At 42.2% G+C, this 17,868-nt stretch overlaps 1 protein-coding gene and 1 long non-coding RNA gene across 2 annotated transcripts in view; one reads left to right on the top strand and one right to left on the bottom strand.

The window, feature by feature from the left end:
• The window catches only part of FNDC1 (fibronectin type III domain containing 1), a 65,392-nt gene extending 63,485 nt beyond the window's left edge, over positions 1–1,907 (top strand). Inside the window, exon 20 of the mRNA XM_042823782.1 lies at positions 7–1,907. Within this exon, the coding sequence (XP_042679716.1) occupies positions 7–122 (116 nt within the window). The 3' untranslated portion in view covers positions 123–1,907. The remainder of the gene's footprint in view (positions 1–6) is intronic.
• An 11,339-nt stretch (positions 1,908–13,246) lies between these two features.
• LOC122162088 lies at positions 13,247–15,910 on the bottom strand. Its single transcript, XR_006169421.1, has 3 exons — positions 15,505–15,910; positions 14,489–15,414; positions 13,247–13,772 (listed from the first exon to the last, which is right to left on the bottom strand). It is a non-coding gene; the product is annotated as an uncharacterized LOC122162088 (long non-coding RNA).
• Positions 15,911–17,868: the final 1,958 nt, after the last annotated feature.

Below are 17,868 nucleotides of genomic sequence, written 5' to 3' on the forward strand. Positions count from 1 at the left end.
CAACAGGGTATTACCGCCAGTACCGCCAGGAGCCTGTATCATTTGGACGCATTGGATACACAACTCCCTACTACTATGTGGGCTGGTATGAGTGCGGTGTGCCCATCCCAGGGAAATGGTAGCAGTCTGCTTCTCCATCTTAGGCAGGACAGGCTGACCACGCTTTTCAAATGATTTCTACCAGAGGACTGTGAGCAGCTGAGTCAGAAAAGGAAAAGAAAGGAAAAGAATCATCACAAATTAAGCAAACCAGTGAAGACCGTCTGCTCAAGAAACCTCTGCGAAGCCAGACATGGTCCTACCTTCATGAGCCTAAATCTTTGGTACTGTTTGACTTCCACTTGGAAGCATGGACAGGATCTAGGTTTGGTGTCCTACCTTCCTCCTCTTGGTCATTAAAGCAGAGAGAGGTGGTTGCAACATGTGCGACCTGTGAAAACTAGAACTGTGTTAGCCATGAAAATATGGAATTTTCTTATATCTTGCAGGAATGACCTAAGCATGCTGTGCTTGCTGAATGGAATGCTAAACTGTCCCTCGTTGCCAGCAGCGGGTGCTGCCAGAGCTCTCCTATGCAGTCATGCCTTGTAGCTGGCCTCCCACCCAAGCAGTATATTTTCCTGAAGACTTATCTGTGGGTTCTTATGGGTTCACTCGTTGCTGGACTAATCACCAGGTCACAGTGTAAATTCACTTTGATATATATATCTATGTATATCTATATAAATACAGTACTGTACATCTGCAGAAGTACGCTTAGAGATGCTGAGATTTTCTTGTTCACTAGATAAATATATTTGGAATTTTTATGTAAAAGGTGCTGTTAATTCTTTGAGATAATGCTATGAACAATATATTAACCAAGGAAAGATCTATATTCTTCTTGTGAGTACTCTTGATCTGATATATGAATTATTGATCAAACACCCGTGTCCCATTTCCTTGGCAACCTACGGACTGGATGTTCAAGAGGAATCTACTCCTCTGTCCATATTAGAGTGGCAGTGTATATTCCAGCAGAAACACTTATCCAGCAGTTTATCAGCATCAGTTAAACTTTCTCTGCTTTACAGTTGTGGTCGTTTAACACCAATAACTAGCTAAGCTTCACCACACCACTCTCTCATTCTCTCTCCTCAATGATACAGGAGTGAAAATACAATGAAAAAATAAGCTTGTAAGTTGAGATAAGGACAGGTTTAGTGCAACCTTTCTTCAGTCAGTTTTCATCAAATGAGTATGTTATTTATTTCTTTGCTCCTTCCTTATCTTTCACTTCACTTTGTGGAGGCATGAGACAAGTAACTTGCAAATGGGAAACTGCTCTTATTTGTCTTCCAAAAGGAAGCCAAAGCCATCAAGCCATTACAGGACTCCAATACTAGGAAACTCCTCTGACTTTGATCCATCCTAAGACAAATCGGGATACACTTCTTTTAAAATGCTACTAAAATCTCTTCCATCCAGATCAGAAAGCAAAAGCTGACATGGCTGAAAGCTATAATGATTTTTAGCAGGCATTTGTAGGCTTGTAATAAATGCAAGATTTGAGTAGCCTTGGGCAATCTAGCACTAATGGTTTACCAAATAACTTTTGTAGTCTTACCATTTCTTTGTAACACCTCAATACCTTTGCTCATCTTAGTAAGTCTCCACTGTTCTAGCAGCCCAGATCTCTTTCCAGCTTACATTTAGTATAGCACTAGTACCTTTTGAGTTCTTTCCAGTAGTTATTATAAATTGTATGGGGAGAAGAGGAACTGAAGTGATTAGAGTACATTTTATTTTTCATGATGACTTGAGTTTTAACATTTTAATTGTTCTCAGATACTTTTGCTTCCATACCATGCCAAATATATGGTCTTGAAATATACCTTCTTTCCCTAATAAACCTATGATAAATCGTTCCATTTCTATTCCATCCTTTTTGGTCATCTGTGTCAAGCAACCTGACAATGTAACAAAGTATTTACTTCATTGAAGTCTTCCTTGGGAGAAGAGGTATTGATTTTTTCCAATGGACTAAACTCAAAGGGTTGTGATCAGAAAGTCCCAACGACAGCTGATTATAGGCACAACCCCTTGGAGGCCAGGACTGGGAGCAGTACAGTCTAATGACCTGGATGATGGGAAGGAATGCACCATCAAAAACCTTGCAGCTGATACTAAACTGGGGCTGGGAAGCGGATGACACATTGGAGAGCTGAATTGCTGTTCAGAGAGACCTTAGCAGACTGGAGAAATGAGCTGACAGAAGTCTCAGTTCAGCAAAGGGAAATGAAGTCTGGTGTGTGGGATGGAATATCTCCTGCAGCAGCACGGCCTGGAGCTTACTTTTTAGGCAGCAGCTCTGCTAAAGAGGACTTGAGGTTCGTGTGAACAGCAGATTGAATATGAGTACTGCACAGATCCATTCCAATATAAATTATTCAGTGACTTTTCATGATTCTAGAGCAGACATTCCATAATAAAACATAGTTTTTCTGTTATTAAATCAAAATCATGCCTTGGCCTAGAGCCCAGTGTTCAGTATGAGTGAATGGAATGTGCCACTGACTTGGCAGAGCAGGACCTGGTTTCACCAGTCATGGTCTGGTTTACTGTTTTAAGATCAATGTTCTCTTCTACAGTCAATGCATTCTGCATTTTCACCCTCAGAGACCACAGGGTAGGTTTTGATTTCCTCACCTGCAGAGATCTGTTTCCTTAATTCTGTGCTGAAAATACTCCTGAGATGGGGCAGTCCCATTCAGGGATGTTCCACTCAGAGTGAAGAGCTCAAGGCATAATTTTTTTTTCCCACAGCCTCAGCTGAGGAAGAATTGGGAAGTGCTGGGGATAAGGGGTGAAGGGTGTTGCCCATTGTTACTCTCCAATGCAAATCTTTGACAAGGCTAACCCAGCCAGGACAGTCAGCAGCAGAATACAAGAGAAAAACACATTAGATGCCACAGTATCACAGAATCACCAAGGTTGGAAAAGAGCTCTAATACCATCCAGTCCAACCGTCCTCCTATCACCAATATTTCCCACTAAACCATGTCCCTCAGTACAACACCTAGACACTTCTTGAACACCTCCAGGGACAGTGACTCCACAACCTCCCCAGGCAGCCCATTCCAGTGCCTGACCACTCTTTTGGAAAAGTATTATTTCCTAATGTCCAACATGAATCTCCCCTGGCACAAATAGAGGCCATTCTCTGTAGTCTTATTGTTAGTTACATGGAAGAAGAGACTGACCCCCCACCTCGCCACAACCTTCCTTCAGGCAGCTGTACTAGCAATATGTTCCCTTCACCTTAGGGTCAAGATGAATTGTCTGTGCTGTGTGAGTCGATCTGATCAATGTATTTGCATGCTTTGCGCCATGAACAAGGTAACACATTACTATGATAATGGGTAGTTCTCTGAAGAGACAACACTATTTCTGGATGATAGTATTTCTGCACACTGCTCATTGTTTATGTACAAGGTGGTGGGATCAGAAGGAGGAAACTGGAGACACATGAATCAGGAAAGCCATTTCTCACCCAGGTCCTCTTTCTCAGGCTCTGGCAGTGCCCTCACCCTTTTACCGCATCCTTTCCCCATTGTCCCTGTGACACACTGGTCCTGAGGCTTCACAGAACAAACAGTAGGACAAATGGTGCGCCCATGTGCCAGGTAAAAACTTACACTTTTAAAATATCTATGCAGCTTTGTGACTGCACTATCTGCAAAGGGATGTTGTACTGCTCTGGATGTTGCTAAAGGAAGAGGGATGGGTTTTTCCCTCCATCTCTTCTCCCATGCCCCTCCCACTGGCAAATCCTCATCTTCATCTAGTCTCCAAGTCCTTGGTGTCAGACTGGTGAATACCATTCACAGGCTCTGAGTGGTGTTGCACCAACCTTGTCTTCTCCTCTGAGTAATCCTTGAGGGAATGGAATGGAAAAGAGGGAGGATCCCTGCAGAGAGAATATACACACAGATTTTTCAGACACTGTCTCTTGTCCAAGTCTCTCCAGGGTGGAGGATGCCAGGGCCCTGCCTGGTGGGGAATTCTATAGAGCTAGCAAATAAAGGGAGAAAAACACAGCAGGGAAGGGGTGGGGAGGAAGAGACAGGCAGAGAAGTTGCTTGAAGCATTGTCTGACCCTGGTCAGTTCCAGATGCTAATCTGTGCTCGCTGCACCGTATTTTTTTGTGAGAATTGGGATTTTTGCCTTCAAGGCAACAGGAACAATTGTCAGCATGTGAGAAATGCCAAGAGTTCTCGGGGGCAGCCAAAGCCCAGCATGCAGACCCAGGATGCAAACAGAAGAGCTCTTTGGTGATGAAGGAAGCATTGGGCGTCACTTGGAAAGATAATTGAAGGCCTTGGCAGGAGGTAACCCAGCCCAATGAACAATGTAGAATGCTCCTTGTGGTTTCTCCCTACAAGAAGCTTCATGCTTTTCTATCCCCTAAGCCCATGTCCTTTTTTGCAGCCTGGCAGATATCTTCTTGTGAAGAACTGCGTTCCTCCCCCAGAAGAGAATGAGGTAAACACAAAAGGGAATGAGGTCAATGCTGTGGCAGCATAGCTCTGCTTCCCCCCAAGGTGAAGCTGACATTAGCAATTGTCTAAAAAATCCCACCCCTGGAGAGCAGCCAGCCTGTCTGAGGGGTCATAGCTGGCAACATTTGAAAATAGAGCCATGCCTTGTATTTCAGCTTCCTTTCTCATTGTGCTTCTGTGTCTCATAAAGTCAGGAGCACTCCCACAGGATTTGTGCCACATTGCCATGCCCATTGAAGCACAACTGTTAGTGAAAAGGATGGCAATGGTGGGAAGGAGAACTTGGAGCAGAATATGCACAGGATATACAGGAGATGCTGAGTGCTTCAGTTACTTGATCTTGGGGTGGGAAAGCTTGGCAGGGAGGTGGATCTAACTGATATCTCTAACATCATAATGAGGTTGTATAGTAGATGGAGCCACACTTTTGTCAGAGGCACACTGTGAAAGGAGAGAGGACAACAGAAACAAACTGCAACATGGGAAAGTTCAGTGAAGTTTTAGGAAACTGTTTTTAGTGTGAGTGTGAGCAGGAATAGGAGCAGCAGTCCAGAGAGGTGAAGGAACTCCAAACATGAAGGTTCTTGTAACCTGCTTAATGTAGCTTTGTCATTCCATAGAGGTGTGCTAGGAAATGTTTCCTTGCTATGAAAAACCAGTGCCATTAAATTTGTCTACAAGACCACAATGTAATATTTATTTTCTTTTAGGAAATCAACACTTTATATAAAGAAAAAAAACATAAAACTTTTTGTTGATCTTTTTTTGTAAATGTAAGTTGCAAAGTGGCTCACAGATAAAAGCTTAAGTGCTTGTAAGGAAGGCTGTGACAGAATAGAAAAGTCTTGTAGACTCCTGTGAAGAATTTCTGAGCTTGGCTTGCTCACTATGAGTAGTTCCTGCACATGCTTCTCCAAATATGATCGGTGCAAGCTCACAACTGCCTCTGGGAAGCAGGTGACATGTGTTAGTGATACCCTCACACTTGTGCAAGAAGCCTCTAGATGGCAGGAGATGCTATTTGGCCAGGTCTTGCAGCAGTTCCCTACAGGAGAGACGAGCGAAAGCATTGCAGATGGCATATACATTCAGCATTGCACATGCATAGCAAGAAAACAGTATTAACAGGACCCTGGTTTTGATTCAGGTGTAATAAAGTCCTTTCCCAGCCCTTAGAAACAACATCTTAAAAAAGCTTGCCCATCCCTCACAAAATTTATGATCTGTTACGTCTACAAGGTTATAAGCAGAACCAAAGTGCAAATAGACAGTGTGCTCTTGCCATGTTTTCTCAGGAGATGTTGCTCTTAAAACTGCCATCGCTGTGATTTTTCCCTGGAGTACTGTGGGCAGCAAGAACCAGTTTATCTTGAAGTAGAAGCAAAAACATCTCTGGCCATTTCTCGGAGGGAAAATGTGCTTTCAAACTCTTCTGGAATATGATTGTAGTGGTGTTTCTGCTTAGTGAATTGCTTTCAACAGTTCATCGTTTTGGAGTCATTGTTCCCTGAGCTGCAGGTCCTCTTCATCCATTAAAAGCATAGACTGTGTTTATTTAAACTGTTAATAAAACCCCCCTAAGCTTTTTCTGATCCTACATTATAAACCTCGTAACTTCCCTCCCCCTCTCCCTGACCTCTTCCTTCTGCAGCTGGATATTCTTGGAGATAAGTGAAGTACTGTGTCCTAAAATTATGTTGTGAAGTATGTCCAAAAATGCTTCACAGTGCTTTCCCTCCTTGCAGCCATGGATATTGTCCCATTTGATATCTTCTAGCAGACGCTTAACCTGCCTTGCCCACATGTTATTTCATCCATAAACAGTGGAGATGCTAATGCTACAACTCTGCACGTCCCCCAGACCTGCCAGTAGCAGCATTCCCACCTTTGCTATGGCATGTGGCATCAAGAGGGAATTAAATGGAGGTGATAAAAGACTGGACATGACTTGGATCAAAGCTTCTCCATTCCTCCATCTCACCTGGCTTTTCTGCCTTCATGCTGGCCCCTGTTGGGCCTGGTCCACACTGCAAAACTTGCCTTGGATAAACAATTCCTACGCTATCCATGGGTCTCCTTACAGTGTAGGACATCCCGTGCATGCTTCAAGCCCTTGCACTACAATCATGCACCATCAGATCAGCTCCTTCCTCCATGCCAAGTGTGCCATCAGACTTGGAAGGCTGGCATTCCCGAATAGGCTGTGGTGAGGAAGGAAGGGGCTATTCCAAATGGTTTCTCAGAAGTTCCTGGTTCCCCTGCTTTCTGGCTGGAACAGCCTTCAGAAAGGGAGAGGCTATCTGCAGAGCTGAACCCCTTGTACCTCCAGGCCTCCATAGGCATACGCTGACAGTCCTGTCCCTTATGGTAGGGCAGAGTCAGAACCCAGCCCCATATGATATGGTCACCCTTACAGGAAGAGCTGCCTTAAGGCACCAGCACATGGATAAGAGGTCCACAGGCTGCAAAGGGTAAACGTCTGTGTGTTTGTGTTCTCTGTCCCAACAGCAGAGTATGTAAGTACAAGTCTGCAGTGGTCCTATTCAGTTTATTCTGCTAATCAGCAGTGAACAAACAAGAAAAAATGATTCCAAGCTGTGAATATTACCATTTCCCCCCTCTGAATGTGAGAAAAGTGGAACCTATACAATGAATAAAATCATCAGTACTGCTTTTAGGCAGCATCACCTGTTAATACAACTATTTGGAATGGGGATATGTCTGTGCATTATAAGTTATAAAGTTAATGGGTTATTGTTATTTCTGCAATTAATTTTCTTAGTACTTTCTGGCTGTTTTCTTTTCAATACTGCACACTAGTAAATTTTTCTGCTGTCCTGCAACAGAGCAGGCTCCTGCACAGAGCATCCATGCAGCCTACCAGGTCCCCTGCCAGATACTCTACTACTCTTCAGCCTGCAAAGGCTCAGAACTGGTCTTTCTGACAAGCATGACATGACTTCCAAGGTGATGGGAAATCTTCCTCTGGCAGGAAACAGTGAAATTTCTGATACCCAGTTTTCCCATTTGCTTTTGGCACTGAGATGATCCAGGTTAGGTCAGAGCTTATTTGAGTTATCCATAGCTCAACTGGCCAACCATCTTCCAGTTGTGTTTACTGCAAGATCCACCACTATGTATTTCTGCAGACTTTGCAAGGTTAATGGACCTGCCTTAGAATCACAGCAGCAAGAAGAAAACTATCCTCCTTAGACAATGGAAAGATAAGCTAACTGCCAACAGAGGGAGGATGACTTAGTGCACATGCAACCTGTGCTCAAGTTGAAAGACCTTGGAAAATTCTGAAAACATCTGGGAATCTTTCAGTGGTCCACCTGGTATGGCATTCTCAAGAGGTTGCACAATGCCCCTTGCAACTATCAGTGACTCCAAACAGCTAAGTCATCAACATTTGATGCTCTTCTTGTGATCCCTTAGACTTCTGAGATTCCTAGGCCTTTGGCTTTCTGTGCAAAAAGGAAGGGTTGAACCACAGGCTGACAATGCAAACATTGATTCAGAGATCTTTGCTCTGTCATAGCAGAAGCAAGCTGCTGGAGACAAGTGTTTAGATTCTCCAAGCTGAAGGGCATACCTATCACCCTGGTGCGTAACTGCAGTTTTCCATTCTTGTCATCCACATTTTCATTTACATAAACGTTCTGTTTATCTGAGGTATCACCGTACCAAGTAAGAGCTTCAAGCTCATGAAAATCATTTTCTTGAAATAACCAAGCTGTGTATCAGTTGAGAGATAAAAGTACTGTAATGTAGATTGATGTCTACAGATTAATGTCTATATGAAATATTGGGATTTTTATAACTTTTATAGCTTAAAAGGAGTAGCTTCTCTCTATTCAAGGCTTTATTTGTTGGCTCCATTTTTGTTAGAAGGCATATACTTCTATAAGGGGAATGTTCATTTTTCTATGACTATCAGCTGCTATAAGCCAAATTAAACATGACATTCATTTGCTTTCCAAACAGAGAAAAAGACAGGAGCCAGCCGACCTCCTTTTTTTTGTTGACTTTGTCATCACTCCTTCATTTGTCCCTTTATGATGGCAATATATGTCTTTAATACGCAGCCAGATCCGAGGTCTTCCTACATCCAACTTTGACATTTCATTCAATAGCAACACCCAAAGCATAGGCTACTTTGGTCCTCTTGGATCTCACACTACTAAGGAATAACAGCAAAGGAGATTGCAATCATGTCAATGACTGGGTAGTTTCCTATATCATAGAATCACCCAGCAAATATTATATCTGTCTTAATGTTGCTTTATGCAATTAGAGAAGTATAAAAGGGATCACCTAGAATCTCCATCGTTTTAAGATGTTTCACAGGGCTGGACTTAGTGATTCTGGGAATCCTTCGGAGTGGATCAAAATCTGTCTGTGGGTTTCTTGAAGTCTCACCTCTCCTGGGAGACTGGTGCATTTTTTGTGAAGTCCAGTTACAAGCAAAACTACTTAGCACTGGATCTTGTTTTCAATCTTCTTGTGTCTTTTCCACAATCTTTTGTTTTTGTAATTGCCACTGAGCCTGAAATGTTTCCGAGAAGCCACTCTGGTACAGGATCTGCATGTTTCACACCCATCTGTATTCCTTCAGCAGGAATTCAACTAACAGCCAGAATCACAGGCTCCTAGAGACATAGGGTGTAGATCAGCCATCTGCTAACAGCCACAAAGAAAGAGGCTGGAGCTGAAAGCTCCAGAAGAGCTGCATAATCTCCACCTCCTTCCCTAGATGATAGCAAAAGATGTTTTCACTTCTTGAAAATGCAAAATATGCCTTCTGAAATCTGATGTTTCCTGTAGAAATAGGGCATTAATTAGGAGAACTTGCTTGCCTTAGAACAGGGTTGGAATTATGGTTTCACATCAGCTGTCATCCTCGGGAGGAGAACATTTAGTGGTCTTGAGTTTGAATTGGTGTATAAAATTGGACAACAAACTGTTTACAGATGCAATAAACTAAATGATGGTGCTTGGATTTACATTGCTGTTTCTGCTCCCATGTGCTGCCAGTAAGGCAGAGCAGCCATGTCAATATGCCAATGTGGTGTATCAGTAGAGATGCCTCTACTGATGCCTCTGGGACTCATAATTTTTAGGGTTAGAAGTGACCACAAGAAAATCTGTCTTTTAGAAAGAATGAATGCTACCATGTAAGGGCATGTAAAGGCTCCCCACATAAGCTCTTTCCTCCAGTTCTGACTAATTTCAGGAGTCCATTCTACTCACACAGCAAATGTTCTTGTGCCTTCTTTTCAAGCACATTATCTGTGTCTTATCCTATTTTATGAGAAATGTTCATTTGGCTACTGCTATGTTGTTTTGTGTCTTGTGATGCTGAACTGTGATCACAGAATCACAGAATCCCAGAATCCCAGAATCCCAGAATCACAAGATTGGAAACGACCTGCAAGATCATCTAGTCCAACCACCCTCCCATTCCTATCAGTGCTACAAGCTACTAAACCATCTCTCGTAGCTCCTCATCCAGGTGCCTCTTGAACACTACCAGGGACGGCGACTCCACCACCTCCCTGGGCAGCCATTCCAGTGCCTGACCACCCTTTGAGAGAAAAAGTTTCTCCTAAGAGAAAGTTTCTCTCTCCTGATGTGATTCTCCCCCAAGATATGAATAGATCTAGCAGGAAATAAACATGGCTTAATGCACAGATATGGTTGGATAGAGACAGTCAAATCCCAGATGAATCACAATTCTTCTACTTAGGTAGGAAATGGGGATCTTAATATCTGGAACAGCCACAGAGAAGCTGACTAGCGGTGCCAGGTTCATATTTGGCTCCCTTGCTGTGTTGATATTCCATGTGCTGGCTGTGTCAACATGGGATGCTTAACCCAGTCTTGAACTTCAGGCAGTATCTCAAGGAGTGGTGCATCCACATCTAACGTATCTTGATTTCTGAGATTTGTCTCCCAAAGTTTTTAGATTTTTATACTGAGTGAGAATAGGCCACATTCAGACATGTCCATTTACTCATCCCTGTGAAACCAGCAGTAGCTAGCCAGCTGTAGAGGGGCTGAAAGCCAGCTACAGAAGAGACTTTGCTGTTTCTGAAAACAATTAGTCAGTGTCAAATGTTTTTTGGGGGGATGTTATGTGATAATACTTCACCTTACCGCGCCAGAGGGGGAAATTCATCTTGTAAGTGCTGCAGTTACCAACATTTTATATTTTGCTCTTGCACATGGTCTTTAAAACAAACTGCACTGTACTTTTTCTGAACAAACTCAGCCACTAAGTAACTATAATTAGTATTGTAGGAAAGTGAAATGAAGAGTAGAAGTCATTCCTCATCCTCCAGAACATAAAAGGGACAAAAAAAAAAAAAAATTGAAAAGGCTAATGTGTGTGTTCAAAGGAGGTGTGTTGCAGGTCTGCCATCAAGAGCAAAGGAGGGACGGAAGCTAGAAAAGGGTTGGGGCTGGATCACAGAGAAATGTGAGAATTAGCTGAGGCCATGGAGTTTTACTATAACCTTTTTGTGTTCCTGGAGCTAGGCAAAAGCACTGCCAAATGAATGCCTAGACCTTCACCTGAATATTGATTTCAGGAACCAGAGTGTTCACTTCTTTCTAAATCAGCAGCATAGGTGATAGTCAGAGAGAATAAGCATGTAGGTTGGGTAAGATATGTTCTTATCTGAGAAGTCCTTGAAAGGATGTAGATTTGAGTATCCTATGGCCAAGAAAATCAAGACAAGTCAATATCAGACTGCAGATGTCCCAGGAGAGACCCAAAGATGAGAAGGACACAGAATAATCAAAGGAGAGGATGGTTAAAAATCTCTTCCCCTTCTCCTGAGGTTGGTGTGAAAAACGAGTAGCAGGAAACTTGGCATTAAGTGTGTGGGAAGCTGACTTCTATGTAAGTGAGGGGAAGAAGAGTTAATTGCTGAGTGGGAGGGAGGCAGAATATTACACTGGGAGATTTTACTTAGTTTATGGAGCTTGCTCTGGGCTGTAGAGCTTTTATGGGTCTCTGAGGAAACATCTGAGCTGCCTAAAAGTTCTGCTGAGCTGGAAAGAGGACAAAAGTACAGTGGGTTGAAAATAAGAAAAAACATTTAAAACAATTTGTATTACCCTTTTTGTAATCCACAAATTATTCATATGCCAATATTCACTCCTTTTTCCTCACTACCAATAAAGCTTTAAAAACTGAAGTGTCTGAATGACTTTTCTTTTCCCCCCCAAAGAGCGCTGCAAAAGTGTTTGGAAATTTTAAACTGAAAATAAATTTTAAAAGTTATGTTCCTAAGCCCCGCCATTTCCAAAGCCCTTGGGAAATGAAAAGTCATCAGTTTGGTTCAGAGTTTCAGTGGTTTCATTATTCAGCTTGTGCTAAAAAGGCATTCCAAAATATACAGCACCTGGTACTGCCAGTTCTGGAGCATTGCTCCCTCATTCACACTTTGTTTTCTCAAACCTACGAAGTATAAGAAAGGGTTGAGAGAGAAAAGCTGAAGATCTAACAAAACTAGAAAGTTTAAGGCAGATTCCTACATTTGTCATCCAGACCATGGCCAGCTGTGCAGAACAAACCAGTACTGGGCAGCTCTAATCCTGTGCTTTTCAAGGCTCATCACTTCTCTTTGCAATTAAGACATTCTACTCAAATCTCTGTTAGCTCCTGGAAGCATGGGTAGATTTCCTGAAGTATAAAGGTTCTACTACTGTAGTACATTTTCCACTTCATGGATATAACACAAAAGCTAGAATGCCATTGAAATGTAGACCCACATTAAACACCCTGAAGAGCCCAAGCATTCCCACTCCCTCTAAGTCTCATTTAGGAATCCACTAGATACAAAAGACCTGATATGAAGTTAGCATTCTCTGATAGCAAAACGCTGAGCTATCTGAACATATTCTTTTGGAATGCAATGTTTCCTTCAGGATAGGGGAGAGGAATGTTTCTTTTGCTGAGAACCAAATAACTCCCTGGAAGGCCAGATGTCTCAAAGGTGCCTGCAGTGTCCTTTTGACCTTCTGATTTTTAACTGAATATGGTTTAAGACAAATTAATACAGTGAACATGATCTTCAGATCAGACAGGAACATGGAAAACATGAACTAATTCTGAATTCTTCAATGCTCAGTGTAGTGGAAATGCTACATCGTGGTCTGAAACAGTGATGGAGCACCTAGTGGGAAGGCAGAATCAACCCAGAGGAGCTCAGGTGCATGCAATATACCTGAGTGACCAGAAGGGGTATAGCCAGGATCCACGCCTTCCCAGAACTCATTTAAGGGTTGGCAGTGGTAGTAAGGGCATCTGTTGCTAGAGATCTCTGCTTATCTGAGACCTTCTAAAGGTAAGCAGCTTTTTTCCTTCATTTCTGTATTTATGGCTGCTGTGTTTGGGCTTATTCTCATTTGCTGTAGCTAAAGGCATTGTTACTCTGCTATTATCATCCCATTATATCATTACACTCAGCAACCTTTCCAGTCTGATTTCAAATCACATCTGTAACAGAAGAGTAACAATCCATTTTCAGTCATCAAATAGTAGATCATAAATGTGTTCCAAATCCCCCATGAAAGAGTGTTATATTTGATACAGACTCTAGCGAGAGCTACAGAGATAATTCAGTTTTCTTATTAATGCTATGAGATTTGGAAAAAAAATTAAAAATTAAAATCAATAAAACAAAATCACCCACCTTCTGTTTACAATACTGTCAAGCTGTCAGTAGTGCACCAACCACCAGTTTTGACTAAGCCCATGAAAAGTACTCTGCAGACCAAGATGTCATTTCATCTGGGTGATAGAGCAAGTTACCAGCTGCAGAGCCAAGTTCATTCTCTAAGGGTGAATTAATACAGGGTTGACTGCATCAAAATAGTTTGTCAAAACCCATGTAAATCACCTCAAAGCTGTTCCTGATGCTTCTAGAGGTTCAGAATAGAAGACAACTTGCTTCGTACCTAGGATATCTATAAGACTGCAGAAGACAGAAACAAACAAACAAAAAAAAACTAGTGGTGGGCACATTTCAGCCCTTCTGTTGACTTGTTAGTACAAATATGATCATATTTATTTAACTAGTTCTCTCTGTTGCCTGACAGCTTTGGCAGTGTTATCAGATAACATTTTTGTGCAAGAATGTCCAAGCTTTGTGTTTCATAAATTCGAGGATCCTGGAAATATCTCTATGCAACCAACAGAGAAGGTCATCTTGTATAAACTGGAAGAAAACAAAAATTAACATAATTAAAATAATTAAAGTGTCCCAAGAAGAGCTGCAGCTGGCTCTCCTAAAATATCTGAAAAAGTCAAGTAAGGCCTGTCTCATACTGGCTTCCTCTCAGACTGCTTCCTTGTCACTTCTATAGATCCTTACGTTATGTAGATGATTCCGTTCTGGACTCTCAGACTTCTGTACCATACTTCTCTCTATCTTTGTACACACTTCTATCTCTAAAGAAGACCTTCAGCAATTCTAAAGGAGTTACTTTCAGTTGTGCTTACAATAAGCAGAACAAAATTAAATCAGATATTAAAAACTAACAGCTCTTATTTTTCTCTTTTGCTTCAGTGCCAGGAAATACAATTCAATAAAACTAAGAGTAATAAAAAAGGAACCCTATGGTAGAGTTAGGAAATCAATCAAAGAGATTATTATGCATCAATGTGTCTGGGCCAAATATTTTTAATTTTGTATTTAATTACCAAGTAGTGGGCAATCTAATATACCTTTTAACATCTACTGTGTCTATGAATCTCTATGACTATTTCCAAAAATGTCCCAATGAAGGGATGCTGGAGGATTATATTTCTTTTAAGTCATTCTTACTGATGGTGGTTGTAGAACAGTTGATGTTATTAAGTAATAATTAGTAATTATCCAACTCAATTCACAATGACCCCCCCAGAGTAGTCATAAAAGTTTTGCTGCTATACCTGAAATAGATATTGCTTTAATGTACAAGCATTGCATAGACATGAAGAGAAGGGCTTCTCCAACTGTCTCCAAGTCTTAGCAATAGACAGGCTGACAGACAGACATATCAGTCAGTCCATTGACAGAATGATGAAATATGTTCTCTTCCTTCTTCGGAAATAATGGGCAATAAGCAGCCCACAGAAGGTTCAGAGGTCAGGTCTCCTTGGGGAATTACTTGAAATACCAGGCTTCCCTTGTCATGGGATCACAGGGAAATTCTGACTGGCGTAACTCCGGGAGGTCTCTAACCCAGCCGTGTGCTCAAGGCAGGAGTAGTGTTGAGGTCAGAGCAGGCTGCCCAGTCACTTCTTGAAAAATCCCAAGGACAGAAACTGCACAGCCTCTCTGGGAAACTTCTTTTCCTGCCTGACTCCCTGAAGGGTGAAAAGGCTTCTCCTTAAATCCAACCTGAATCACTTTTATTTCAACTTATGCCTGATGTTTCTCATTCTCCCATCATGCACCTGGCTCCATCTTCTTTCTCCCCAAAACTGTTCTGCAGAAAGCCCCTCAACTTCATAAGGCAAGTATTTCAGCTCTGGTCATGACCTTCCACTGAAATTTCTTCAGGTTACTAATCTCTTTATTTTACTGGAGTATCCAAAACTGGACACAGTATTTTGGATGCGGGCTATTGAGTAGGAGTGGTTGCTTCACTCATTCTGTTGGCTGTGCTTCTGCCTCTGGCCTTCTCTACTGTGTTTGGGCAGAAATGGCAGAGAGAATGGTCCATACTCTGCTCACACTTAAATTAGTCACTAATTTTATTCTGGTAGACTTGAGAGCGTAAGAGAGCATCAGACTAAAAAGCCTTCAGCTTCAGTACTTGGGTTTTGTTCCCTCTCGTGGGCTGAGGAGGAGGGCAACAGAGGGATGTAGAAGCCTGTTTTAAAAATATGTAAAATATGTCAAACCACAAAAACCAATACATTTTTAAAAATAAATTAAAAATAAATTAAAAATAAAAACTAACCACTAAACTTCAAAGGATGAAAGTAGGCGAAACAGCAATTTATCTGATCCATACAGCTAAATCCATGAAGAGGCTGCTGGGCAGGCACCTTCTCCCTGTGAGCACCAAAGTCCATAGTGCTTTCAGTTTTCATACATCCATATGGCCAATGCACCTGATAAGATACATGAAATTTCTGGCACTTAAAGGAACCGCATCACTCTCCTTGATGACCGTGCTGCTCTGAAGGGCCCATATGTTCCCTTGCAAGGGGTCCCATTTCCAGATGCACTGCAGAGTTCTTTGTCATGATGGAGCTGTATCCACAATTGCACTGGGAAAGTGATAAGGAAATACAGGCTTATAGTGAAATAGTGGCTTTATGAAGTCATTAAGAATAAAAGGAAAATACTTCATTATTCCTTCATTAAGCTGAACTGCCTGTTTAGATATATGATTTCTTCCTTATATGCTTTGTACCTATGGTCATGGTTCTGACTGTGAAACGTGCACCAGCTGCAGGTCAGCTGCCACAGTGTCCTGGAAGCATGGTAGGATAGATGCCATCAGCTCGTATGATGCTGGCAGCAGCATGACTGCGCTCAGGATCTGGAGCAGTGACACATTCAAATTCATAAGATAAGAGCATTCAAGTTACAAACATGCCGAAGCATTGGCTGGGATGGACCTGGAAAGACTAATCATTTCTGGTAATATATCATATTCTTTCCATCTGCAACAAGCTTTTATTGCCATTTCAGCAAAGTTTGGTTTATTTCATTTCCAGTGTTTTTTCTTCTCCATGATACTTTCTGCTCTTCAGGGGTCTGACTAATGGTAGAAGTGCTACAACACTTTCCGCTGTCTTAGGCTGTGTATTTGCAGCCAAGTGATGTCAATCCAAAAGGTTTACATAAGTATAATAAGCATCCAAAATTCTGCACTGGACCTCTGTCCATTATTTGTTGATTATTACTATGAAGATCGTTTTTTGGGGACCCAGTTCTGCAAACAGTTATGAGCATGAGCAGCTTTCTCCAATTTATTGACTCATGGTCATTTGCAGGATAAGAATATGGAATATTTGTTTTCTATTCAATAAATTTCCCTCTTAAGCCCAGGAGTTATATCTTCATGGCTCTAGTAAAAGACTTTGGTCATTCAAGATGACTGTCTTGAACTCTTCTCATTGTTGAGAATCCACTCTTGAACAAGGAGACAATAAGCACAATGGAGAGAAGTCAGAGCAAGAGTTTAGCTAGTCTTTAACCTGTCTAATTGTTGCAGTTTACACCAAATTATGAAATGATCATGCCTTTCCCCAGGTACAACCCATTGAGATTTGTGCTGCAGACAGGTGTCAAGGAACTGGGCTGGGCTTCAGTTAGGCAAGCCCATGAGGAGAGGTGCTGCCCACCAGCACTTTTGGTGCGTGTGGTCTTCGTGAGCACCCAGCCAGATGGAGCTGGACTAAAGGGAGCTCTGAGCAGCTGTGTGCTTGAGGCTTGGTCCTCAGCACCAACTCGCTTCAGAGATCTGCTCCAACTGCACCACACTGCTTGTGGGTGCAGGCAAAGATGTGGCCTTCCCCAAAACCCACCTTGGTGATGAAGCCCAGAATTTTGAAAATACCTGAATATTCTTCAGGATAACTGCAAAAAGCAAAAGGGGAACAAGGAAACAGTAACTAAAAAATAATTCTGCACGTGGAGAAAAGTAGTTAGGAGATCTGGCTTGGATAAAGGCAGCACAGCCCTCAACTTTTACCCACTTTCAAGCTGAACTTTCACACAGTTTAGAGAAAAGTCTTTGCCTCATCTTCCTCTAATCTCCTCCAAATCTTGAGTATTCTGTTCAGTTTTGGGCCCCTCGCTACAGGAAAGACATTGAGGCCATGGAGCATGTGCAGAGAAGGGCGACAAAACTGGTGAGGGGTCTGGAGCACAAGTCTTATGAGGAGCAGCTGAGGGAACTGGGATTGTTTAGTCTGAAGAAGAGGAGGCTCAGGAGAGACCTCATTGCACTGTACAACTTCCTGAAGGGAGGGTGGGGTGAAGAGGGGTTTGACCTCTTCTCCCAGGCAACGAACAGAATCCGGGGAAATGGCTGCAAGTTGTATCAGAAGAGGTTTAGGATAGACATGAGGAAAAACTTTTTCTCTCAGAGAGTGGTCAGGCACTGGAATGACCTGCCCAGAGAAGTCATGGAGTTGCCATCCCTGGTAGTGTTCAAGAGCCGTCTGGATGGAGGAGCTATGAGATGTGATTTAGTAGCTTGTGGTAGCAGTGATAACGAGAAGATGGTTGGACTAGATGATCTTATAGGTCATTTCCAACCTTGTGATTCTATGAAAACCGTCTCCATTTCTGGCAGCCTCCTCTGGCT

The sequence above is a fragment of the Centrocercus urophasianus genome, unplaced genomic scaffold (genome assembly GCF_019232065.1).
Source record: "Centrocercus urophasianus isolate 14NV4802_14NV808 unplaced genomic scaffold, USGS_Curo_1.0 seq_10, whole genome shotgun sequence".
Lineage (NCBI taxonomy): Eukaryota > Metazoa > Chordata > Aves > Galliformes > Phasianidae > Centrocercus > Centrocercus urophasianus.